At 36.0% G+C, this 26,531-nt stretch overlaps 1 protein-coding gene across 5 annotated transcripts in view; it reads left to right on the plus strand.

Moving 5' to 3' along the window:
- The window catches only part of DNM1L (dynamin 1 like), a 43,290-nt gene that overhangs the window by 2,616 nt on the left and 14,143 nt on the right, over window positions 1–26,531 (plus strand). For 2 of the 5 annotated variants that reach the window (XM_054188984.1, XM_054188986.1), the window contains exons 2-14: window positions 9,170–9,317; window positions 15,420–15,458; window positions 16,653–16,699; window positions 17,814–17,885; window positions 18,428–18,514; window positions 19,324–19,486; window positions 21,448–21,568; window positions 22,211–22,342; window positions 22,645–22,851; window positions 23,039–23,159; window positions 24,506–24,661; window positions 24,777–24,866; window positions 25,849–25,941. In XM_054188984.1, the coding sequence (XP_054044959.1) occupies window positions 9,170–9,317; window positions 15,420–15,458; window positions 16,653–16,699; window positions 17,814–17,885; window positions 18,428–18,514; window positions 19,324–19,486; window positions 21,448–21,568; window positions 22,211–22,342; window positions 22,645–22,851; window positions 23,039–23,159; window positions 24,506–24,661; window positions 24,777–24,866; window positions 25,849–25,941 (1,476 nt within the window). Of the gene's footprint in view, window positions 1–9,169; window positions 9,318–14,273; window positions 14,327–15,419; window positions 15,459–16,652; window positions 16,700–17,813; window positions 17,886–18,427; window positions 18,515–19,323; window positions 19,487–21,447; window positions 21,569–22,210; window positions 22,343–22,644; window positions 22,852–23,038; window positions 23,160–24,505; window positions 24,662–24,776; window positions 24,867–25,848; window positions 25,942–26,531 lie in introns of those variants that run through there. The other 3 variants (XM_054188985.1, XM_054188987.1, XM_054188988.1) reach the window with 2 other exon arrangements.

Consider the following 26,531-nt stretch of genomic DNA (forward strand, 5'->3'; position numbering starts at 1 on the left):
CTCCTATGTTGTTTTGGGATTCATTTCCTATCATCCTTGTGTTCTGAGCAATTGAAGTATCTTAATTTTTTCCTCTTTCTAGATGGGTTTTGGTACTAATTAGAAAATATTTCTCAGTAAATTTTACACATTTATACGGCCTCTTGCACTTCTTCTAGTGGTGTTCCTGTGACTCAGTCTTATGAGGATTCCTCCTCATTCTCCACATAAATAGCATGTAAGTTATTTCTGTATTCTAATACAGAGTCTATTAGGAAAATTGAAGACTCTGTTTGCTGCTGGTGGAATTCAGAGGACATACTCAGACTGCCAGCTTTTCATCACTATTTCAGGGGGGTTTTGCCATTCCCAGATAGGTGTTCTATGTTTTTTCCCTGAATTCAATATTTTAGTTCCATTTTTAGAACTGTATTACTGAAGTGCAAAAAAAAAATATCCAGGCTGGGAATACTATATAAGCAATATATAATAATACCCAACCTCCTCGTGTGTTTTATACAAATGGTTTGTGATCTGTACTTGTAAGGCATAACAAGGTGTTATTGAAGTATCTCAAGAAAACACGTTAAAGCTATAATAAAAGGAGGCAAGGGGAAGGAGGGGAGCTTGGTTAGTTATGGCTTTTTGTATATTAAGGGCACATAGATGCTAGCATAAAAAATGAAATGCCTGGGCTACAAAAGTGGGCATGAGTTTTAGATTAAATTTAAAAAAAAACCCAAACAACCAAACAACAAAATCTCTGCCTAGAGATGTGTAAAAATGAATTGCCTTTATTTTTTTCAGGTCATTAATTCTTGGAATCTGTTTTGGGTTTCCAGAAGTCATCGACTAGTTATATACAAACTTTAGTGTCAGTTTTTTAGTGAATTTTTCCAATGCTAACATTATAAAAATAAGTTGTGGGTTTTATTTGCACTTGGTGATGTTGATTCTAGAAGAGACGTTGTGGTGGAATTGATCTAGCAACTAATGAAATTCATAATGAGATTTTTAAATGAACTCTCAGGTGTATGTTTAGGTAGTCCTTTTGCTCAGTCTTCAGTCAATGCTATTTTGGGACTTTAAATGGTGAGATGTAGTTTACAATATTTAATATGGACTGTTCTGTTGGATGTTTCCATCTGTAAGAGCTGTTTTATGAGCCTCAGTGATTGGCTCACAGATGAGTGTTACATTTATTTATTTTTTTGCTGTTTGGAATAAGTACCATGTTTGATATTTCAACGCTAAACCAATTTTTATTGCCACAGAGGAAGGTTTCTTGATCTCAGATAACAGATAGCCTGAGCATTTGAATATGTATAACTGCCTATTCTGTTAGGCTAAACAGTTAGGATGGTAATTTGCGTGTTAAGAAGTTGCTGGCAATGGGAAACTAATGTATGGTCCTGGTTACTGGGATGACGAGAAGAATCCAGTGGGTGTTGTATCGAAGCATCCAATTTGAGAGTGACTGGCATTGTGGTCTTAAACTTCAGGTGCTCTACAGAGCTTCTGTGACCCTGTCAGGGAAGGTCAGGGTAACAGAAATTTAAGCCACTTTGGCTTTTTCAGTTTCAATGTATCCTACATTGTGTTGGCAAAAAGCCAGTTTTAGGTAAAGGAAACTCCACCTTGTACCAAGCAACCAGGAAATCCCCATGCCAAGCTCAACTCGGGAATGTCTTCCTCCCTCCTCTTTTGGTTGTTTTTTTGTTGTTTTTTTTTGTGCGTGTGTTTGTTTCTCCAGGGATCTTTCCTGTGATTTCAAGCAGATGAAAAAAGGCATCTGTATCTGCATTTGTAAAAGGGGCTGTAACTAGAACACAGCTTCAGTGCTGGCTGTGGTGGCTATGTTGGCTGGGGAGAGCTTGTTGGTTTTTTTTTTTTCCAAATGTTTTGCAAGCTTCCTGTTTTGTTTTTTTGTTTGTTTTGATATCTGACATTCACTGTATCTGGCTTTGGGCATAACTGGTTTCCTTTTTGCCATCTCTTCCTCCTGTCAAATCATGCCCTGACTGTTCTGGTGTCTGTTTCAGAGAAGCAGCAAAGTGAGGTGGACATTAATTAGCTGTTTACCTTTACCAGACATAATACAAATTTTGCTGCTAAAGTTATATAGTGCAAAAAACATTTGTCATTGTGCAGTTTCTTTTCTCTGATGGGCCCTCTCAGTTTCTGAACAGCTATACTTTTTAGGTCCTGAAGGCTTCTGTGATTGGAACGGTGGCATTTTTACTGTGTTTATGTGCAGACTTTATATGAATTAAAATAAAATTATACGTCTAGTGGCTGTGATCCCACCTTTAGTCTCTACAGATTTTTAATATGAAAGCAACATTAAGCATCTTAAATTAAGGCACTGGTTCTATTGTTTGCAAATGCCCGGTTATTTTGGAAGAGTGGAGAGAATATACAGTTATAGAAGGATGTGAATGAAATAGGTTTTATTGTTTTGGTTTTGGGATTTTTTCCCCCCACTAGTTTTGTATGCTTGCTGCCGTGCATTGTGTTCGTCTTGTGATTGGCAATTGTTTTTCTTGGAAAACCTGTATTTGAATTAGAATGGAGGTGGATCTTTTATCTTGTCCACAGGGGACAGTGAAAGGAAACACGTTTTCAGGAAAATTAAGGGGAAGAGTATTTAAGTAGAATTTGAAGAGCAAATGGCTGTATAGTTCTTGGGAAAGATTTGTTCATATAATAGCCAGAAGGTTGAGTGGCTTTCTCTCTATAAAAAACCCACAAACCACCCCAAAACTCTGTTGTTTAGAACTTTTTTTTAAATTGAAGATACAAATTGGCTTTGTTTTGATTCATTTTACTGCCACAATAATGAATATAATAGTATAAGCAATGTTATGTAAGGTCAGTCTATATGGCTTTGAAATGTGCATCTTCAAATACCACAGTTCCATGATGTAACTTAGAGAAGTTCTGTACTTGTTGTTTCAAATGACGTGAGGTATTTTTTCTTAAGTGAATTATTGGAGGACTTTGGGAATTGATGTATTGAGAAAGAATACATTTGCAAATCTTTTATCTATTTGCTGTTGTTTGATATGTATCTACATTTAAATATGGTGTAAATACAGGATTCCTGAAGAATTTTGACTGAGCTGTGCAAATTCTGGCTTTCCTTACTACTGGTATATAAGCTGTCTTTTGTGGGGGGAGTTCCTGTGGATTCCAGTTTCTTCCTGACTTATTCAGGAAAGCTCTCTATTCAAGTGAATGGGGAATGGCCTGCAGGAACAACAGTCTTGTAATCCAGACAAGATCTTTCGCAGAGAAAATGTACTTTTGCAGCAGCCAACAGTGCATTATGCTGGTTTCACTGCTTTCTCAAATTTGGATCAGCCTGTTGGCTCTTCTTTGTCTTTCTAGAAGTATAATTTTGTTTCAAAGAATGCCTTACAATAATTCATTGGGCCTGCTTATAACTTCAAAATTCTCTTCTGATTAGTAAATACATTTTTAAATTTGTTGGCTGTTTAGAACCAGCCTAGCTTGGGATGTCCTTAGTTCACATAGGAAAATTTTGCCACAATAGTTATTCCAATCAAAGCAGTTCCTTTGTGGAACTACTCTGGAATTGCATGTGTGCTGACATTATTTCAGAATAATTCATGTTTGCAAAACAAGGAAAGAAAAAAAAAGTATCTTGCTGCTCTTTAGTTATAGCATGCTGAACTCTTCCGGGATAACTACTGCAGAGAACTTCTTTTCAAAGCATCTGTCTGAGTAATATTACTGTGGATGAGATCCCAGAAAAAATGCATTAGCTTATATTTCCCAATTTTAGAATTAAAACTTAGTAAAAAATATATGTATGTATTGCTAAGAGCATGATTTAGCCAGCAGGACTTTTGTGATTCTTGCATGAGAGAAACTGCAAAATTGCTACCATTCTGCCTCAGGTGTCAAAGTAGATGCATTGCTTTTCTTAAGAGAATTCTTCAGGAATTGTTATGTCTTGCTGAGAAATCTTTCTACTTACTTACTGTCATTCTCAAATGTCTCCTATTGTTGTGCCACTGAAAAGGTCATAGGGAATACTGATACCACTGCCTCTTTATTTTCTTGTGCTGTCCTGCAGTAAATCTGTATTGTGTTACAGGAGTTCTTCACAGTTTTTTTGTCTTTGATCAGATAATAAAAAAATTATCAGTTTGTCCTATCAAAAGCCATTAAGAAAGTTTACACTTCTTTCAACCTATTTTCTTGCTGGAGGTTCCCCAGTAGTTTATTGGATGTATTTCCTTATAAAGGTTTTTTCCACAGGTAATTTATTTTACATTGGCTCCACAAAGTGATTATGAAGTCTAAAGATAGACAGAAGGAAGGCAGCAGATTCTTATAAGATGACTTGAAATTTGTTGCAACTGATGCAAGTCCCTTGTCATTTTAATACTTGAAATATGCAACAGTCTGAGCAAATGACTGTAAAATAAATCTCATGGTTCTTGTGCATCAGGGGACCTCCAGGTGTGTTGTGCCTTCTTGCTGCATGGGCTTCACAAGAGTAACAGCAGACTTTGGCTTATTTATGGAGCTAATTGATGGGATCCATTGAGCTATAGGACAAGAGACCTGGCATGCCTTTAAGCAACCTCATTGGAGCACAGAAGAGTAGTCCATACAAATGCTCAGCAAAATGAGCAGAGATGTAAGGAAAGCAGCATGGAGGGAACTCATGACGGAGCCTCAATGCAGAAGACTCAGGCAGGAGGTAGAAGTGAGGACAAGCTCACTCAAGCATATTAAAAATACTGCCTGCATATGCAGAGATGGTATTAAGAAAGCCAACGTTCCACTAGAGTTGAAGCTGGTAAGGGACATCAAAGGCAACAAGAAGAACTTCCAGAACTGCATCAGCAGTTAAAGACAAAAAAAAAAAAAAAAAAAAAAGAGAGAGAGAAATGAGGGAAGTACAGCTTGCTGCTGACTGTGACTGGTCATATAGAGACAGTGACTATTGTCAAGGCTGAGGTACTTTGCGCTTTCTTTGCCTTGGTCTTCACCAGCAGGTCTTTTAGGCCTTTGTACCTATAGATGGGGCTCAAAGTGGAGGGTAACTATCAATAGTGGAAGAGGATTGGGTCAGGGTTTTCTTTTGGATATGGAGACGGCATCTTTGCACGCTGTTGAGTGTAGGGCGCAAGTCTTCTAAAATTGGGAATGCTAATGAGAACTCGGAAAAAGAATAAGAATGCCAGTGAAGTAAATGTTTGCGATGAATGTGAATGGTTGTTCATAGTGTTACTTCAAAATTTTCAATACAGAGTCTCTTCTATTTGGCTTGTCAACAACCCTGCAGTGTTTTTGAAGGTAACATCTCTTGCTGTTAATGAAGCTGGACTATTATAAAGTCATGCAATGCTGTCTGCTGCTTCTGAATTCCTGAAAAATGTGGTTAGTAATACAGCAGGTTGCAAACCAAATGTTCTCATAAGAATTAGCGTAATGGATGGGAGTAAATGCCTTTTGATACTTCAGAAGTGCACGCAGTTGAAATATGCAGGGACAAGTGAAGAAATGAAGGATAGGGAGGCAGAAGCAAGATCATTAGGACTGTTAAACAGTAGAGATGCTGGCTTTTTGGAATGGATCATAGTTCTTACAGATTTCAGCTTTTAATTTTTGACAGTAAGTACATAATCGTTTTCCTGTTATTCTGCTCTTCATCCTTGATTGTTTTATTTAAATTAACCTGAAGGTGATGTTGACAATGATGAAAATAGAACTGTTAAGGAAGCAGTGAGAAAGCTGATAAGATTTACATCATATATACTGTCAGTGTGTATTGAAATAAAATATTTAAGTCCCTGTGTGCATCATCTCTTCTTATCTTAGTACTTCTGGGAAAAATGGTTTTACCATCCATCAGACTCGGGCATTTATCTGTGAGACTGATGATGTTTAACAAAGCAGAGTGCTAAACACTCAGCAATGGAAGTTTGACACAACGGTTAAAAAAGCAACCGACAGCAAGATGTTCTTGTATTTACCCTTTTTTTTTTTCTGAGCAATCTATGTAAAGTTCCTCAAGATATCACAGCTTATAGATATTTCAAATTGGTGTCAGGTATTAGGGTCCAGAGGAAAACCTGACTGATCTGCCACAAAAGGTTAGAATTTGTTAATGCTTTTCTGAACCTGTCATGAAACGAGTTTATGGATTTCAGTTTGTGTTTAAAGTCGTGACGAGCATTCCAGTGAGATGACAAAAAAAGCGTGATGCTGCTGTAGGCTTATTTTTAAAAATTCTGTCGTACCTTTGGTCATCAGTATTAGTCTCTGTCTACATCTGTTGTATGAAGGACTGGCTGAAATGAATTTGTATTCTGAAGAGGCCCATATCCCTCACTTCCCCTCGCTGGCAAAAAAAGGTCAGCTTTGTGTTTACTGCTTTCCTTACCATCTTCCCAGACAGTTCTTGGTAATGGATGTGTATGGGGCCCAGATTAAGGAGTGCATCATTAGATACTGTATTATGTTCCAAGAACAGATTGCTTTAATAAGGGAACGTAATGCAATTTGAAACAAATTTCCTGATGTGTGGAGTACTGTAGAGTCTCGTCTAATGTATGACTTCACATTTGCAAAGGATCCAGATTGTTCCTTCTACATCCACAGATAACTGTGGGAGTGGTGTAAGACATAGTGTTTTAGTTCCATACATAGCTCGGTGTGTGCCCATTCCAGCTTCCTGCAATACCACTCTTTTGGAAAGACCAAACAATGAGCAGTAGTTCGGAGCAACTTCTTGCATGGACTTTGGTTTCCTGTCTTGATGAAGTTCTTGGTAAGGACTTCATCTACTTATTCCTTTTTTACTTGGGTTATATGTTGAGGAGAAGCCACTTCATGTAAGTCTCACCTCCAGCCCTTTGAGACTGAGTGATCATTCTAGCCACATGTAAGAAATCTTGCTCAAGAGATGTTCAAAAGATTTTAAATAAATGAAGCCCTGGTGGTTTTGTTGTGTTTTTTCCCAGTGCAGCTGATGAACCTTTATCATGTCTCATCTTTTTGAGGAGGCATTCCACTTATTTTAAGTTATGAAGTTTGTTAAGAAGTAGTTTACTGTTTGTCACTCTGATATTTATGTTTTTTCACATTCTGTAGTATCAGTAATTCTTTAGAAGTGTGGTACAATGGGAGCTCTCTCAGGGAGGTTTCCAGACCTACTTTGAGCTTTGGCCAGATTGTTCTTCAGTTACTCTTGGTATGATTTCAGTGCCAATGTCTTGTCATAAGCTCCTTGCATGGAAGGAGCCCAAAGTTGATTGGAGCAGGTCAGTTGAAGAAGAAAATTACTAGGTGCTTTCTCGACGTGTATTTTGAAGCAAAAAAATCTTAATAAAGCTATTTTTTGATTTCCTGTGACCATGTCTTACCCCCTGTTTTTTCTAGACAGTTGACATTACTGCTGTCAAATTTGACTTAGGTTTACTTTGAAAAATATACACAATCTGCATTGGTTTGTTATTCAGCTATTGAGACAAATGACATTGTTGATAAAACAACATTTTTTCTGTGCCATAAAGCATAATTATACAGTAAAGTGTTAGAAGAAAAGAAGGCTTTCATTTGTTGTCGTTCAAACTTTCTAGGGGTTTGTCCTTGTGTTTTAATATTTATTTTGTGCTTTTGCATACAATATTTTAATAGGTTCTAATGCTTTCATATAATTTGTTCCTGTCTTGTCTTACTGTACTAGGAGAAATGTGCTGATAGTGCTGTGTTGCTTGATCTCTGCTGATCTATTTTTCATTTTTAGAAAAGCTACCTAGATCATTTAGATGTCACTAAATGTGTATTTAAAAGATATTCAACACTGCTTTTATTTCATGTTATGCTAGGTTATGTACTCGTTTTATGATGTACTTGAAATCTTGAATCTGTTCTTTCAGAACTGGCAAGCTGAATTGAGGTTGTGTAGCAGTAATGCATATTCTAGCTGTCAGAGCCATCTGTTGTGTGTTGGTTTTTTTTTTTTTTTTTTTTTAAGAGAATTGTTTGACAGTAGCATTAACATAGAAACATTTCCTAGCTGACAGCAGTGATTGTCAGAGCATGTTTTCTCGTGCCATGCCCATGTTGACTTTCTGGCTACAGAAAACTGGAAGAGTTTAATACAGTTCTATTAAAAAGACAAAATCTTATTGGTTAGACTTTCAAAATATATGTTGACATCTCTGGGACTATTGATTATTGTTAGTTTTAACATGGTAGTAGTCTTGAATCACTTTTAAAACCCATGTGTTCACAGATACTTATTGGGCCACATAGCCTGATTCTGCGTTTTATCCAGAAGTGCTACAGGAGAACATTTTTAAATGTAAACTCTCAAAGCGAATTTGTAATTTCACAGTCTTTAAGTATTTCACAACTTCTTACAGTTTGTTATTACATAGACAGGCATTTGCAGTCAATTCAGTTGTAAATACTTACAAATATATAGATAATTACACACAGAGTGTGAGAAACAGTATAAAACAATGTTTATATATTTAGATTATAAAGCAATGTTTGCGCTTAAGAAACTGGCATGATACATTATACAAAAAAAACCAACAAACCAACCAAAAAAAAAAAAAAAAAAAACCAAAACAAAAGGAATGTAAGATTGTAATAGCTTAATGTACTCAGCTGTACGTTAACGTGGCCAGCCCATGTTAATACTAACAGCCCATGTTAATACTAACTTAGTCTACAGAGTGAAGTGTTACTGCAAGATGTTAGAAAATGACATAGTAGAAGACGTAGAATTTCCTTCTGAGTACTATAAAGAAAAATGATTTTTTCATTTCCAAAAATGTTTCTGGAAAGATTAATATTTGGAGTAGAAAATGTTAAATAGAATATTATTTTTTCTGAAACATATTACATGTTTAATTTAGCCTTAAGAGATAGAAAATATATCTATCTATGTGCCTTTTAAGTGTCCCAAGCAGGTTTAGACAGTGAGTGGTTTAAAGCAGATTTGAGTCTTTTAGTGTCTATGCAGTGTGATACCACTGTGTTAGATGCAGTGAGTCTATCAGATGCTCCTTTGGGCACTGTATAGCACAGTAGAGAATAGAGTACTGTTTGCAGGAGTGATGAAAGCAAGCTAAAACTAAAATACGACAGCATTTTGATGTTTAAGAAAATCATGCAGCTCTATTCCAATTTTCAGAGCAGCGGAAAGAGTTCTGTGTTGGAAAGTCTTGTGGGGAGGGATCTGCTCCCACGAGGTACTGGAGTTGTCACCCGGAGACCCCTTATTCTGCAGCTGGTGCATGTTTCCCCAGAGGATGGTCGGAAAACAGCTGGAGATGAAAACGGTAAGTGTGATCCAGGAGTGTGTTTGCCTAGTAGGAGATAAACTTACAATCTTTCTTGTTCATTTGACTGCAAAATCGGTTGTTGTAATCTTAAAACTCAAGTGTGCTTTTTAAAATTTTCTTGGAAGAAAACACAGCTGTTGTCACATATGTTCTGTCCATTTAACAAATGTCATGAAGTCAAGATCTTTTGGATAGTCAAAGTATCTTTAATGTTTTAAGCTCTCATGTTTGTTTTTAGGAAATGCTTTTGAGATAAGCAGGCCAAAGAAAGCATTTCAGTTACGGTGATGATTGTCTAGAGTATAGAGAACATGATTTTCTTGTGTGTGTTTTTCTTCTCCTCTTTTGCTGTATAAATAAGGTTTTTCCTTGAGAGGATGAGTATATGACTTTTTAGAAGGAACTTAGGAAATAGATAAATTCTGAATAGAGCAGAAGAAAAAGAAACGAAAACAAATTTGTAGTAGGCACAAACAGAATTTAACAGGCATGTTCTATAGCTCACAGATGCTACTTTATTGGCCTGCACTGAGGTCAAGAACAACACTTCAAATATTCTGAAGCTGTCTAGTTTGAAGCTAGTGTCTTCTGTAGTGTTTCTATGTTTATCCTTCAGCAGATGAAGAAAGTAATTGCAGTTATCCCTTGGGAATTTAATCGCTTATTCTATACTAACTAGTGCTCTTGATCTTGTGAAAGAGCAGTAGGGGCATATCCACCTTCTGATCGTAAGATAAATTTTAGTTTTTTGATGTAGAAAATAAAAAGTACACAGGCTTTTGATGGCTTGATAAACTTGGGACTATAATTATTAATTCTCATTGTGTTCAAACTTTTTGGAATCTATTTCTAGCAATAGTAAGTCAAGGTATCAGAAGTTGTTTATAGTATTTGTTTTATGTAGTATTTATAGCCTTTGGTTCCTGAAGAACAGTTACTACTATTGTGCAGTTTAAAAGGTTTAAGCTCCAATTTTCATTATTGATGTAAGCAGAGAGCATGGTTTGGGTACATAACAATTAAGATCTTTTAGTGTGCAATCCGGGGTGTGCTGGGTTGTGAGGGTGTTGTCCCATCAAGATCCCATCAAGATGTCCCATCTTGTCCCATCAAGAGATTGTAGGACAATTCAGGTTGGAAATGATCTCAGGAGGTCTCTAGTCCAGTCTCTTCCTCAAAAAAGGGCCAACTCTGAACTCAAGACGAGGCTGCTCAGGGCTTTATCCAGTTTGGTCTTGAAGATCTCCAAGGCTGAAGAATTCAGAGAGTCTCTGGGCAACCTTTTAGAAATGGCACGTTTGATCTCTTTAAATATGGTTTTATATTACATGAATTGTGCAGTGTGTAGTTTGTAGTACTTTTCAGAATGCTTTGATTCTGAGACATAGGATAAAATACAATTTTGTTCTGCTCTGCAACTTTACAGGTATAAAAGATGGTTTTGTGGTTGCACTATTCTGAGTCAATGCAGAGCCTCTCTGCTGTAGGTTGCATTTGATCTGGGGATCCATATTTTAAATTTAAAATGGGATAATGATGATATTATATTATAAGGATGTTGGACTAAATTAATATTTATAAGGCCCATTTAGATCTTTGCCGGGGGGGCAAGGGGGAATATCAGTGCGTAAGATGTACATGTTATAATCTCTTTGAGAGAGATGTGGTCTTGTTTGGTAAGAACAGACAAACCTTTATGACTTAACAGCTGCATTTGAAATGTCTCTTTTCTCCCACCAAAATTCATGCAAATCATGGTCTAAATGGCTTTGTCACTGGTCTGGTTTAGTATATGTACAGATTGTGGTGTTATATCTGTGAAGATGGAAACAAGTAGCTTGGAAAGAAAAAAGTTGGCAATCTCTTATTCTGGCTATGCTGTCTGACATTGTAATAAGTCACTGCACTATTACAGGTCATAGTTTTGGTTGTTAGGAGGCGGGTGTTGAGGTAGGGTTGAATATGTGTTTGGGATTCCCTAGAGGGAAGTCTATCCATAGTCTTGCAGAGAGGGATTTTCTCCAGATGAGGGGTTTCTTCTTTACAAATTGAATATTGGACAAGAGAATATCAGTCTTGCAGTGCTGCTTTCTGAATGTGCTGGTAATGAACTCTCTGCGTGCACAATACTTTTATGAAACTGCCTCTTTGTTTTGTGACTTCTGTTTTGTAATTTGTCACCTTTTTTCATCCTAATGCTTGTTGCAGATAATGTACTAGAATTACATATAAATGCATCCATTTAAAAGTAGTACTAGTCTGTGGTTCTTACAAGCTTAAATTTCACCTCTGAGTGTTTGCATCCAGAAAGCTTCCCTGTTTTTAACACAAAGCAGTTTAGATTCCTGTGGTATTTGTTTAAGCATGGACAATTCCCTCGTCTTTATGACTATGAAGGAAAGAATTGTGTCTCTTCAATAGCTTAATCTTGACATCTTCTGATGCATGTGAGCTGCCAAAAAATAGCAGTTCATAATAATTTTGGGTTTTTGTTTGTTGATTTGGGTTTTTTGGTTTTGTTTTTTGGATTTTTAAAAAAATTTTTTATTTGATTCTTAGGAGCACATTGGGAAAGATCATTGAGAAAGAATTGTAGCTAGACATTTGAACTTTTGATTTTCTAATGTGCAACATTAAAGATCATCTCTGCTGTTCCCCAAAGTCAATTTGCACTGTGTGATACCCTTGTACGATAGTTGCTGCAATAAATCAAGATAGTCAGAAAATAGCAGAGATATGAATTTTCCATGAAACATGAAGAAGTGCTTGTGTTTTCACAACATTTCAGACCAATACATATATTGTACAGACGTGTGTGATTTGGTGTGAAGGAAATGTTCTCATTATGCGTTTGCTGTTTATTGTTAGCCTTTAGTGACTCAGCACACAGGGTGTGTTTGAGGTGGTGATACCACACTGTGGTGTTCTCTTATCAAATTGCAAGTGAAGCAGTGGGTCTGATGTCCTGAATTATTAAATTGGTCTTGTAGCTAAAACCTATTCTGGTAGCTTATCCATTTGTTAGGAAATGGAAAAGAGGAGGGAACATACGAATGGGCAATTAGTAAATATTTATAGGTTCTTTTTTTTGTCCAAGATAGGAAGCTGAACATTGTTCAAATTCGGAACAGGTAGAATTGATACGAAATGCAGGAATAATTAATGCAGATCTGTTGCTTGCTAAATCTTGCTGTTTTGTCAGCTTTTTGCTCTCTACTTCAAACAGGAATCCCTTATCCCTAGCTCCCAAACGGCAGGGACTGCTTCATTCTACTTAACTTTGTAGAAGCGAAAGAGAAAAAGGGCTTTCATTCAAAAGTGCTTGCCATCTTGTTAGTGTCAGGGATGGAAAAAATGGTGCAACATACAGAAGGTGTTGGAAGATGTGCACATGTTTTTTTCACAAGTTGAATTTTTTTTTTTTTTAAATTAGAGAAAGAGCGCTAGGAAAGGATAAGGTGATGGGGCGGGTGGGGCGCGGTGGAGAGAGTTCAGATGATAGTCTGCTGGGTCCAAGACTGTGAAGGTATGGGAACTAGAAAACTAGGAAAACAGTTAAGATTCTCCATGCTTTGCTGATATTTTGTCCTTTTTAGTATTTGGGAAGTTCTCGTTGCCATGCTGCAAGAAATCCTGTATGGTGGTGGCCTTTTATGACTCTGAACAGCTTCTTTGGGCTTCCACTGTGTATGAAGAACATTTCTACTGCTTTATGAAGGGAAAAGAGATACATGAATAAATGAAGTCAGTTAGCATTGTACTGTGTTTGAGCTTCTTAAAGGAGCATTGCAGTACAGGAGATAACAACAATTTAGCGGAAGGCAGTCCTGAGAAAAATACCATAATCATGTCTAGTTTTCCAGTATATTAATTAAAGTTTTCAGTCTCACTCCAAGATATGAAAAGCCAGAAAAGCAAACAGACTGTTGCTTTATTCAGGAGATACTGTTTTGAAAGGCAGAATCTGTATGTTATTAATAGCTTCTGTTTAAATAATTTCTTATAATCTGTAATACTTAATGATAGAATGTAATTTCTGCATGCTTTTATCTAGCATTGAATCTTGAATGTAATTGGGTGATAATTCACCTGGAAGTTTTGCCTGAAAAACTTCCAGGAAGTAATATAACTGAGAGAAGACTGATTTACCAGTGAAACTAGTGATAAAAAAACCCCAAACTTCTACATTTAAGCCAGAACATCGGGCTGCTTAATGTAGGCTGATGAAAATATTTTCTCCGTACCTTGAACATCCTTGCATTTTGAGTTATACATATCTTTTCTCCTTTCCTAAAACCTCCTTTGCGTTAAATTAGAGCTATTGGGAAATTTTTCTCAAATGTTAAAAGGGTGTCAGTACAGACTTCCTCAGAAGAGCAGGGCAAGAGTTTCCCTGCTGTATAAAATGAAACTTCAAAAAGATTATACTTGGACCAGATGCGATTTTCCATAAACCTCAGGAGACTGCATTTCTATCTCTTCTTTTTTTTTTTTTCTTCTTCTTCTTTTATGTGCACCAAGACTGAGGTTAGGACTAAGCCATTTATCATGGCTTCAATCTTCTCTTGTGTTATAGATAGCAAGGAAACTTGCGGCTTGTTAAAGCTTAAAAAATTTTCATTCTCCTTTGATCTATAGATGTTAACAAGTTAAAATGCAATGCCTCTGACTAGAATGCATCTTTTTTTTTTACGTATATTTTAAAAAGTTAATAGATTATACTAAGCCAAAACATTTATTTATACATAGAATTAAGCCTAGTGCCTAGCTGCAAATTCCTATGCCACCACAAAACCAGTAATTTAAGACTAAAACAGTGTGTCCTAGGAGGACATCATCTCCCTAGGAGGAAAATAACAGAAGAGGGTTTGGTCCATGTCTTTCAAATGTAATCTTGCTATATCTTGCTATATCTCTTTCTTCCTGGCTTTACGCCTGTCTTTGCTTTCTTAGATTCAATTTTTAAGAGGAGATGAGCAACACAATCTTGAAGATACATACTTCCTGTATGTGCATTTTCCTTTATTTCTTCTGAACTGTAAATAAACTAAACCTGTTTAATAACCTGGAATTAATGAGCCCTTTCATTTTGCACTTATTTTGGAGACTGGTGTGTAATTTTGCCTATTTATCAACTGAGACAAACAAAAATTGCCTCCTAACAATGGTTTCTTCATAGCTCATGTGCCTGCAGAACAGTAAGGATAAAAGCAGCTTGTTTTTTAAATTTTTTTCCTTAATGGGTCCAGTCCATCTAAATCAGCATAGTTCCATTGATGATAAACCTTTGACTTGCCCAGCTCAGCAAGACATTAAAATAACTTCCCAGATGTACTAGGCTTTCCAAACTGATGAATTGATTGTTGCTGTGCTTCTTGTATTTTGTGCCAAACAGGCACGTGCAAAAAATGTCTTCACCAGTGTGTTTTGATTCTTGCACTTCCACGGTGCTCTACTGGCATCACATAAAAATACAGAGTGTAAACTCATCAACCCTTCAATAAAAAGTTCTTTCTTTTTTGTAATGGGATTTCCATAAATATTTAGAGAAAATTAAAGGTTGAGAGGGGTGATAACTAATGTTGTCTCTTCTTAAATCTGTCTCAGAACTGCTGTAATTGTTTTTTTAATTGAGCTTTGAAAGATTGATGCAAACCTCAGATTTCTTTCCCATACAGTAATATTATTTCTAGTGACATTAAAAATGTTTCCTTACTTTTTCTTGCCATGAGTAAATGATGAGAAACATTTCGACAAAGAAGTTCAGCTTTGCGGAACCTAATGTTTTTCTGTGCTGAAATAAAAATACTGTGAGCTGTTGGAATTAGATGAACAGCAATAATAAAGTCATCATCGAGTAAACTTTGTTGTGTAGAATATCTGATTAATATGCATCATTTGTCAGTGTTTAGTTAAGATCTTCTGTGTGTATTGTTAATATGTTACACATTCTCATCAATAGTAGAACAGCATGCACATCTGTCTGCATGCATTTGTGATCTTTGTAATATAATCTGGTACAGAAAGTTAATAAAACGCTATACTAAATATGGTTAAAAATTTTAAACATCATTCAATGCTGTTTCTCTTTAACTGCAGACCCTGCTACATGGAAAAATCCAAGACACCTTTCTAAAGGTTGCCTTTATCCACTTGCTTTTTCTCCCTATGCATAAAGTGCATGCTTATATACACTAACCACATACATTTCATGCAGCTTTATTGTTGATTACACTTTTACTTTTACACTTTGGCTATTGTGTTGATTGATTATTTTGCCGAGTCTTGTGATCTGGTTGATTTTTAGTTTTCCAACCTTGTTGCATTAGAATGAGATGATTTTTTGTTTTTCTTCTGTGCCGTTGCTGCTTCATAGAATTTCCTGCACTTTTAATTCCCAAATCCTTTAAAAAATCTCTATTGATCAGTATCTTGAAATTCAACTTGAGTGGAAAAAATGTTTTGAAAGATGGCTTGATTGTAGGTAAGCTAAGTGTTTGCCGAATGGCCAGATTTCTTGCAGACTATTCTTCTAGAGCAGATTGCTATATCGGGGAGCAGAGGGGAAATGACCACAAAACAAAAATTTGAAGTGGAATTTATTACTAGTGCTTGGAAACCTCGTTGTGGAAGTGTGAGTAACTTGCAGTGTGACTCAAACTGCTGCCTGCACTACGAAGAAGCAGGAATTGACAGAACCTCCTTTGCTGTTTCTGGGACTGCTCTTGAATAGCTCCCAAGTAATTCCAGACATCAGTGGTGACTGACAAAATAGTTAAGATGTTTGATCCTCGACAGATTTGGGAAGAGACATGTTCTCCTAAGACTTCATTGTGACACAGTATTCTTACCTATTTTCTGTTTGCTTGGTTTTGGTTCTACAGGTTTTCCTAACTTTTTCTTTCAGCTGTAATTTGATCTCACTTGCATGGTAAATGAAAAGATGCTAAAAGCTGGTATATTTTCAGATTTTTTTAAGCTCTTGCTAATAATTCTTTTGTTTTCTGTTGCAAGCTGATATTTAATGGACTAGACCATTTCTGAAAAATGGTAGGATAGCTGATTGTCTTAGTCACAATTAATAATGTGGACCTTGTGGAAGGGAGACAAATTATAAATTTGTCTCTTAAAAATTCTCTTAAATAAGGAGAATCATAAACAGAATCATAATTTGTACTGAGCTATTTAACATGTAGCAGTAGAAAGACTAATTTTCCTCTTGCTGCTTGGTAAAAAGAAAATAATGTTGTAGTTTTCAGCAAACAGGTTCTTGGATAAATGTCTTTGAAACATCTGCTCCTTCTTCCTCATGTATCAATTCTTTGTTTTCAGAGATAGATGCTGAAGAGTGGGGTAAATTTCTTCACACCAAAAATAAGGTATGCTTACTTTAATTAATGATGGAGGAGCAGTGTCATAAATATGTGATCATATACGTATTTCATTCTATATCTCTTCCCTTGACTTTCCCAAAAAGATTATTCTACCTCCTGTGCCAGAGTATTGAGGATTTTCCGTTTCGCTTTTTATGAGTAGAAAACTTCTGGAAACATTCTTTCAAACTCAAGACAGAAAGTTTATCAATGGTTGTCTGTTATGTGGGTCATTGATTCTGCAGAGTATCTTGATCCTTTTTGTTCTTTTGTTGATTTTTTGGGGTTTTTTTGTGCATTGGCAAAATTAGAATGGTAGTTGCAAAGACAAGGAAGTGTATAATCACAAGTCATTTCAGGCCACTGAAGAATTGGCTACTTCAGAGATTTATTAGAAAGCTATGAAGAGGACAGAAGAGCCTAATGCTCGTCCAGGAGGAGAAGCAGAAACTGAGATGACCTAGGACTTCAATAAGAGTCAAAGCTTAATTCTTTGCTGGAAAATAGTCATCTTTTTGTTGTCAGACAAATTATTTAAGTGTATAAACTTATTTCCTCATCTTCTAAGCAGTGCTAGAAATTGAAAGAAACCTAGAGAGGAAAGCAGAAGGAACCCATGCAAGGGTAGCTCTGTGCTAAGTTATTTTGGATTGGTGGAAGGAGTATAGATTTGACAAGAGTGGAAAAATTTTGAAATGAAACTCTGTCCTTGTTCTTTGTCATCTTTGAGATGAGAAGGGGTTCTGACTGCATGTTGTTTATTAACCTCTAAGAATTGCAACTATATTAGAAATGGAATTAAGTGTTTGAAATTGACATTAGGTGAATGCGGTTTTACACCTTGTCTGACACTGATGGGGTAGTAAGTGTTAATAACAGCAATTTCGCAGTATTAGTCAACAAATTACGTACCAAGATTCCAATTTCTGTAATTCTTAGCACTGCTGATTGTTGTTAGCATTCTCTGAACGGCTAGTAGTCATTCTTCCTTTTTCCTCACCTTCTGTATACTTAGTTACAGAGTTCTTTGCTGTCTCTTGAAGAAGAGAGCGTTATTTTGCAATTATCTAAGTGTATGCTGCCTTTGGTTTTTAAAAAATTTTTTTCTTCCCTACTTCAGATCTATACAGATTTTGATGAAATTCGTCAGGAAATAGAAAATGAAACAGAGAGGATTTCTGGAAATAATAAGGTAAATGTCGCACTGTCTGTCTTTATCTTTCCATAGATTCTCTTGCTGCTGAAACGTTCCTTAAACAGTTTTGGCAGCTAGAGGCAAAAAGCTTCATTGAACTATTCTAATGAAGAATACACTAGTGCTGCTTGCTGTCTTGAGATTTTTTTACTGGGTTTGCGAGATAACAGCTAAAAAAAAATGCAGAGAATTGCTGTTTACTTCAAAGCTTCTATAATAATAGTGAAAAAAATGAACATAGAGTTAAACTTGTTTCCATTTTTCCAAATACATGCCTTTATGTGTAATTATAAAATCAAGTATAATTACTGAAATATAAAAGCTTTTATGCATTATACTGAGAGGGGGGAGCAGGGCTGCTTCCAAAGACAAAGGAGTTGGTTGACAGGTGTGGCTGCCTTTTTTTCCTCACCAAGTAGTTGTAAGGTGTATGGTGGAAGAAAGTTTTTCTAGTATGAAACTACAGCTTTTGGCTTTCTAAAGGGTACGTTTAAATAATCCAGTACAGTGATTAATTTTTATTATTAATATATTTTTAGGGGATCAGTCCTGAACCTATTCATCTTAAGATTTTTTCATCTAATGTTGTAAACCTGACTCTTGTGGATTTACCTGGAATGACAAAGGTAAGATGCAGATGCTTCTCTTCTGACTCATTGTGAATGGTGTCTTTTGAAACAAGGAGTCTGTGTTCACTCTTTGGCATTATTCTGCATTGTTAGATAAACAGCTTTCCTCAGGTTAAGTAGCTGGTTATATAAATTTGAGACGTCACCGTCTTCTGGTGTAAGATTTGGGTTTCTGGTGCTTTTCACTGTTGTAAGAGGTAGGTCTACTTAAGTTCTTCCTCTTCCTCTTCCTATATACAGCCAAGGCATTGGAAGCATTGTGCAGCCTGCATGTTCTTTTTAATAGAAGAGGTAGCCCTTGCAGTTTCAAAGTTGTACCTGCAGATAGATGGGTAGTTGACAAATTTGAAAAAGTTTTCCCCATTGCTTCTCAAGAAGTTCCTATATGTGTTTTGTGTAAGAAGTTGTATAAAGTAAGGATACACTAGAAGAATTGTTCAGGTCCTGTTTCTTGAGGTTTTGTACTAAATAATTTTCTGTGGCATGAAGATGACAAGGTGACTTCTTTTCCTGCCTGTGCACACATACATACTTCACTCTGCTAGTTGTGCAGGTGGTTCTTCAATACCAAGTCTCCTTGACAACAGTATCCAATAATTTGAATTGATTCTTATTTCTCTAAGAATGTTTTTAAATTTTATACTTTTCAAGATCTTCCTTATCTTTCATGTCTGTTTGTGAAAGGGGAAGGAAAGGGCTGGAAAACTTTATCTTATACCATGGTATAGGGTATGAACTTTCAATGAGTGGTCTCATACAGGTGTGAATATACCATTTTGAACAGTTCTGTGTTGTTTTTTCAATAGGTCCCTGTTGGTGATCAGCCTAAGGACATTGAACTTCAAATAAGAGAGCTAATCCTTCAATTCATCAGCAATCCAAATTCAATTATTCTGGCAGTCACAGCTGCTAACACAGACATGGCCACTTCAGAAGCACTTAAAATTGCACGGGAGGTGGATCCAGATGGTAAGCAGCCAGAAAAATTGGATCCTGTAATTCAACTTCTTTTTTTTAAATTAATTCCTAAAATAAAACTTAACTCATTTGGACAAAAAGTAGTAAGAAAAGCAAATGTTACTGACTTTCCTAGAAAATACAATTGTTATATTTGCTTAAAGGCTTCCTGCTGCAGTCTCTGCAACTCAGAGAAAGCTGTGAAGAATTAATATCCATGGATTTCTGGATTACGAACAGACAGACAACTATTTTGGTAGTCATAGGAGCTACTGCTGTTTACAGAACAGCAAAATGGCATTACACAATGTTGGGGGGTTTGAGATTTTTAGTAGTTTACAGCGGTCTTTTAGGATTGCTTTATGCTTTATTGTCCAATGTTGTTTATTTTAGTAGAGAAAATATGCCACCCTGCAGCTAGTGATTGACTGTCTAGCTAGTTTAGTGACTTTTAGTAAGAATAAAATTAATAGATAATGGCAGTATCCATTTTGCTGCCCTGCATTTATGTGACAGAACTGACTGATTTGATATAATCTAAAAAGAGGATTTTCATTTTATATTTTCCTAATGACTTTGAAACAGATCCAAAACTACTAGGTACCTGCTTCTTGTGTGTAGAAAGTGCTCTCAGTACCATTGATTAATAAATGTCACTGTGGTATTTGAAAGAATATGGAAAAGTATGCTCTAAACATAGGTATGCTGAAATTAGACTAAAAATTGGTGTTGCTATGCTTTGCCCTCAATTTTTTCTTCCCACAGAGTGTAACATTTCTTGCTTGTTTTCAAACTGTCACGTCTGCTTTGGCCTGTCTGCTTAAGCCTTTATGGGTTCCACAGCCATGTAACCTTGAGGGAGAACCTCCTCATGGCAGTCTTCTCAGCCAGATAGTCCTGGTTCGAGGCTGCAGACCCTTTTCTTTTAGTTTACTTTACCCCTGTAAAAATGATCAGCTGTGATTTTTGGATCAATTATTTCCAAAATTCTAAATCTTAAGGCTTGAGTTGCAGCTTATGTTGCAAGTCCTGTAGGAATAATGGTATGTAATGAGAACTTGATGTACTAAAGTATATGTAGACTCTCACTTTCATTCATCTGAAAGTTTCAGAAGCTAAGAACCTACTGATTTTGCTGAGTTATTGGTTTATTTTTAGACTTGAAAAGTGTGTTATATTTTAAAGAAAAAGTTCTTGCCATGTTTATTTCAGACCCAAGAGCCTGGGAAATATTAAGGTCCCAGACAAATCCTGTGCATGCTAGCCTACCTGTTTAGATGTGCAATATTTAATGAATTTATGTCGCTTTTTCCTCCACAGTGTCCAATATGAAGTTTAGTTTTAATTTGAAAAACGTTGTCACAAATTCAATAAAAAACTGCTTCGTTAGTAAAATTAAATCCCCTAATTCTTGTTCAATGGGTAGATTCCAAGCTATTCAGTCTCCCTGGGGCTTTCAGCTATGTATTTGATGCACTGTGCTGGAAGTGGGCTTGTTGCCTCCTTTAGCAGCTTCTTCAGTGGGTAGTGGTATTTCAAATATAGTTCCAAACAGATTGCCATTATGCCTGGTCCTACATATATGCTAGAAATATGTTCAGTTCACTCACACTTGCAGCTCCCTTGCTTGCCTTACTTAGTCTTCTCCACAAGGGCTTAGTAATGCCTCTAACCTTATGTAGTATGCAAAAATGTTTGTTGTAATCAGTAATGATTATGATTTCAAACTGCATGGTGCCTAAACCTTTTTTCTTTAACCAGATCTGTGTGGGGAGCAGTACATGCCAAATACTTTCTTATAGTCCTGTTAGTAAAGGGCTCCAGATAGACTAACACTATGTGTTCTTGTGCTAGTCTTTGCTGATTTGCAGTATTAAACTTCATGCAGATGTATGAGGATCTCTTTAAATTATGAGGTTTTGCTACCCTGATCAAGACAAAACATCCCTGTGAGTGAGTTTTCCTTTTGGTAGGTCGAAGGACCCTTGCTGTTATCACAAAGCTGGATCTCATGGATGCTGGCACTGACGCTATGGACGTGCTCATGGGAAGAGTGATTCCAGTTAAACTTGGCATCATTGGAGTAGTGAACAGGTCTGTCTGGGCACATTGATGATATTCTTAAAACTGTGTTAATAATATGGAGTAAGGCTTTTGGCTTTTTAATCATGAATATGACTTGAAGAGTAAGGTAACTTGAAATAAACTTTTGAATAAGCAAATGAGAAGCTTGTTGCTCACTTCTCAAAAGTTTGTCTGTTCTTCTTCCACTCAGCCAACTACTAACTTTGAAAACAGTAGGGACATTCCTTCTAAAAGACCTGTAGTGTCACTTCTTCTTTCTGCTATTGTTTTTTAGCTTGAGGGATGCTTCTGTTCAGCAGTTCACATTAGCACTGATCCGGTACAGATCTTGTATGTTAGTGCTAATCTACTGCTAACTACATACGGCTATAATACTGTTCACTTTATTTTTTGCATATTAGCTAGGTCAAATCTCATGCAGTTTTGATAAAAGCTTTGCTTAATCTATGTACAGCAGCTACCCATTACCCTACTAATTTGTTGACTGTGCTGTGTGGAACAAGAAATAAAATCCTTTATTGTGTAAAGAAGATTAGTTATGCGTGTAAAGCAAAAATCAGCTGTTCCGATGTCCTGTCCAGAAAATCAGAAGGTAAATTATTTTTACTTTTCATCTATTAACTAGCGTGTAACTCCGCCTTTTAACTTCAGGAGTCAGTTGGATATTAACAATAAGAAGAGCGTAGCTGATTCCATTCGTGATGAGTATGGTTTTCTTCAAAAGAAGTATCCTTCCCTAGCCAATCGAAATGGAACCAAGTATCTTGCTAGAACACTGAACAGGTATTACATATTATGTAAAATAAAGTAAATATGTGCTTTTAAGGATACTTTAAGATATAAAGTGGTGTATTAGAAATATGTATAAACATTTATTTTTACCTTTTCTTTCTCTTTTGGTGCTGTATAGTGATGCATTGAGGAAGGCTCTGTTTGGTTACGAATTCAGTTTCTGAGTTTACTGTAATTTTCCTGAGTAAATGTTTACCTTTGGTGATTGGTTTCTGTCTCTTCTCTGTTTTGATGGAGATGATAAAGTTGAAACAACTTCTCCCTTCTAATGAGGGACTGTTTTCTATTTTTAGACTACTGATGCATCATATCAGGGATTGCTTGCCAGAACTGAAAACCAGAATCAATGTTTTAGCTGCTCAGTACCAGTCTCTATTAAACAGCTATGGGGAACCTGTTGAGGACAAAAGCGCCACTTTATTGCAGCTTATTACCAAATTTGCCACAGAATATTGTAACACTATTGAAGGAACAGCAAAATACATAGAGACTTCGGAGCTGTAAGTACCAAATGGTTTTCTAGAATATTGTCTGAGCAGTTAGATCAACCCAGTGGCTCTTGCTGGCTTTCGTTAGCAATAGCATAACATATTCAAAAATGTTTGAATCTGTAAGTAACTGTAAAAAATGTTTGCAGTGAAAGCTTTTTTCTTGTTTGCTACTTAAGTTGTTATTTTATTCTTTCAGATGCGGTGGAGCCAGAATCTGTTACATTTTTCATGAGACCTTTGGAAGAACTTTAGAATCTGTTGACCCATTGGGTGGCCTTAACACAATTGATATCCTGACTGCCATTAGAAATGCTACTGTGAGTGTTCTGTATTTCTAAGTGTTGTTACTATATATCAAATTTGAAGATCAGGTTTCAACAAATTTGTACTCCTTCAGTCCTGTGAATTAATAATCTCAGCTGGATGAGTTAATATGGAGAGGCTGAATCCTGCTTTTTTGGTATTTTACGTGAAAAAAATACAATATCCAAATTTACAGCCATTATCTGATAAGGAATGAGTTTAAGGTGAATGCTTATATCTCATTACTGTTATTTACAGTGTGAAGTAAAGCTCAGGCCCAACTTCGGCAACTCTATGCTGAAGCTATTCTATATTACAGAAACGGTGATGGAAGACTGCCTCTGCATTTATTTTGCATTAAGCACTTCCGTTAGTTGTGAAGACTCAGTCTGAGATGTATGGGCTAGGACGCATTCAGATATTTTAATTCTGCATAAGGGACACAACTCTTCAGTGGTTCAGTGTTTATGTGACAGATTTGGTTTCTTGTGACTATGGGAATTGGGGTTGCTAATAATTAGCAGAGTAAGTTCACTTATAAATTTTGCAGTAGATAGAATGTTCACTCCTTAGAGCTTAACTTTGGATGTCAAACACGTAAGTCTGCTTTTGTACTGTGTTCTGTTGGGTATGGACAGTCAGGTTTCTGTATGGTCAATAATTACTCAAATTTGGAGTGCATTAGGTAGATCTGTGTGTGTGCTCTTATGCTTCTGTAAATGTAAAATGTAAAACACCATTTAGTATTGGAGAGATGTCTTGTTTTTATGTGACATATGACATCTTTGTGTTTCTAAAGCTCATTTAATTAAAAATAAAAGGAAATTTCAGGTAAAAAATGTTTTCTGTGTGGTCATAAATGAAATTATCCCAAACACTGTAAATCAGTGACACTGTATTGTGATTTTACTTAACAGAAAACCCACCTATCTTGCAGTAAGAATTGCATGTCTAGGACTGTCAAATAAATAATGGTTATTTTTCTCTCTGAAGTTCCGAAGAAAATGTGTTTGCCTTTATAGTAAATTTCATTTAAACTCATATCCACAGGTATAAAAAGAACTGTTCATCGTTGTAAGCGTAGAGTGATATTAGTAGGTAGAAATCTTCAAGTTTCTATAAGGATGCTGGTTACTCATTATTTAACAGACTTTGTCTTAAAGGTAATAACATTATATTTTATAGCTTTTATATTGAAATATTCCTGGAACATATTTTACTCTTAAGACCTGTTCTGAGTGTTCTTTTGGGTGCAAGCACTGTGACTTGATTTATTCTGGGCTTCATCAGATACTACTTCTTAGAAACGTGTATTGTTTTAATACACGATTTAGCAGCTTTTTCCCTCCTTTTGAACTAGGGTCCCCGTCCTGCCTTGTTTGTTCCTGAAGTTTCATTTGAATTGCTAGTAAAAAGGCAAATCAAACGTTTAGAAGAACCTAGCCTGCGCTGTGTGGAGCTGGTTCATGAAGAAATGCAGAGGATTATCCAGCACTGTAGTAATTACAGTACACAGGTAAAAATGCATGCTTTAAAATTATGTTTGTAATTATTGGGCTTTTTTTCTTTCCTCCCCCCTTCCCTAAAAAAAATCTGGAAGTCTCATCAGTAAATTTTTGTTTTATTTTTAGGAATTATTGAGGTTTCCTAAATTGCACGATGCCATAGTTGAAGTAGTAACCTGTCTTCTGCGTAGAAGACTTCCTGTCACAAATGAAATGGTAAGTTTCCATCTACTATGATTTTGTTAGAAAAAGTGTGTTTTTTCTGGAGTCTTTCTTGGTACTTCTGTTTGCTCTGTAAACACAAAATATTAAAGGAATCTTAACTTTCATTTGTTAAATAGCTAGTTATTTAATATCTACATGGTTTGAAACTTTTTCTATATTAGAAGATAAATACATAAAACTCAAAGGGGGTAATGGGGGTAACCACCTTCAGCTTATTGTCCCCTATGTTTCGATTTCCCAAGAAGAATTTTACTAAAACTTTTATTTAACATCTCCTAGTCTTCCTGGTATAGGTATATTTCCTTCCCTTGAAACAGAAGCTGTGCATTTACTGTAGAGTTAGGGATGCAATGATGAAAATTAAATTGTAGTCCTTATTCTGTGTGTTTCAGAGATAAAATCAACACAAAATGTTGGTCTTGCTTGTAATACCCTTTAGCTAGCAAGAACTAAATATTCAACTTCTAGATTTGAGTAAATATATTTTAATAGAAAAGTCTGCTTTGGTCTGCTTATTGAGGAGGAAACTGTTTCGGTTACTGACTGTATGTGTATGACTGATGTGAAAAGGAAAAATTCTTCTGTATGCTCACTATCCCCTGTACTGAGACATCTCTCATTGATTCAAATGTTGTATGTGGCTTGTGGCTGAAGGGTGACTATATAGCTCACTTCATTACTATATATATAATTACAATCATTTATTACTAAGTTTTGCTTGTTTATTGCTAGAGAGGGGTTAGTTTGATGAAGCTAACAAATTAAACTGATGTAACATCCAAAATGTCTGAAGGTCTGAATGTGTTGCAATGAATGAATGAATGAATTCCCTTCTTCCCTTCTGGATCAGAACGTTAATGTCTTTGGGGCAGTAAGAATGGTCTTTTGCTTTCTAGCTTTGTAGGTCATTGCTCTTCACTAGTGTTAGAGTTACTCACTGAATTTTTCAACTGCGAATGGCATTGCGTTACAGGTTCATAATCTAGTGGCCATTGAATTAGCTTATATCAATACCAAACATCCAGACTTTGCCGATGCCTGTGGTTTAATGAATAACAACATAGAGGTAAGAAAATACGTTCTCTTTAAAAGTCTTTTGACTCCTTTGAGAGCCTAAATAATTGGTAAAAGAATGCTTCAGTTTCTTTCACTGAAGCACGGTTCTACGTTTTGAAGTATAAAAATGTGATATGTTACAAATATGGTGTATACTCTTATCTTGAGATCTGTTGATTTGTTAGATTTATATTGCATATTACATTCAGGAACAGTGGTTGATATTTCACTGAAAATAATTCTGCCTGTATTTCTGTCTGGAAAATAAGATGAGCACCTAATTGACTATTGGCTATTAAATGAAATTTGTGGAAGAGAAACTTTAAATACATAGTTGTGAAATACTTTCTAATGTTGGAGTAATTGCATTTTGTCTCTGTCACTGTATTGATAGCTATAATGTTACTTTCATTCATGAAAGGATAATACAAGTATTGTTTCCTCTATTCAGGTCCTAATTTCTGCTTCCTTTCGGCATTGTTCTTGAATCTCTGTATTACCGCACTTCAGTCTCCCTAAGACAATTTTCTCCATTAATCTCCCATAAGCCTTTTACAATTTCAGTAGCCTTTCTGTTTTTCAAGTCCAGCTTTGATTGGT

This window comes from Rissa tridactyla, chromosome 1, assembly GCF_028500815.1.
Source record: "Rissa tridactyla isolate bRisTri1 chromosome 1, bRisTri1.patW.cur.20221130, whole genome shotgun sequence".
Classification (NCBI taxonomy): Eukaryota; Metazoa; Chordata; class Aves; order Charadriiformes; family Laridae; genus Rissa; species Rissa tridactyla.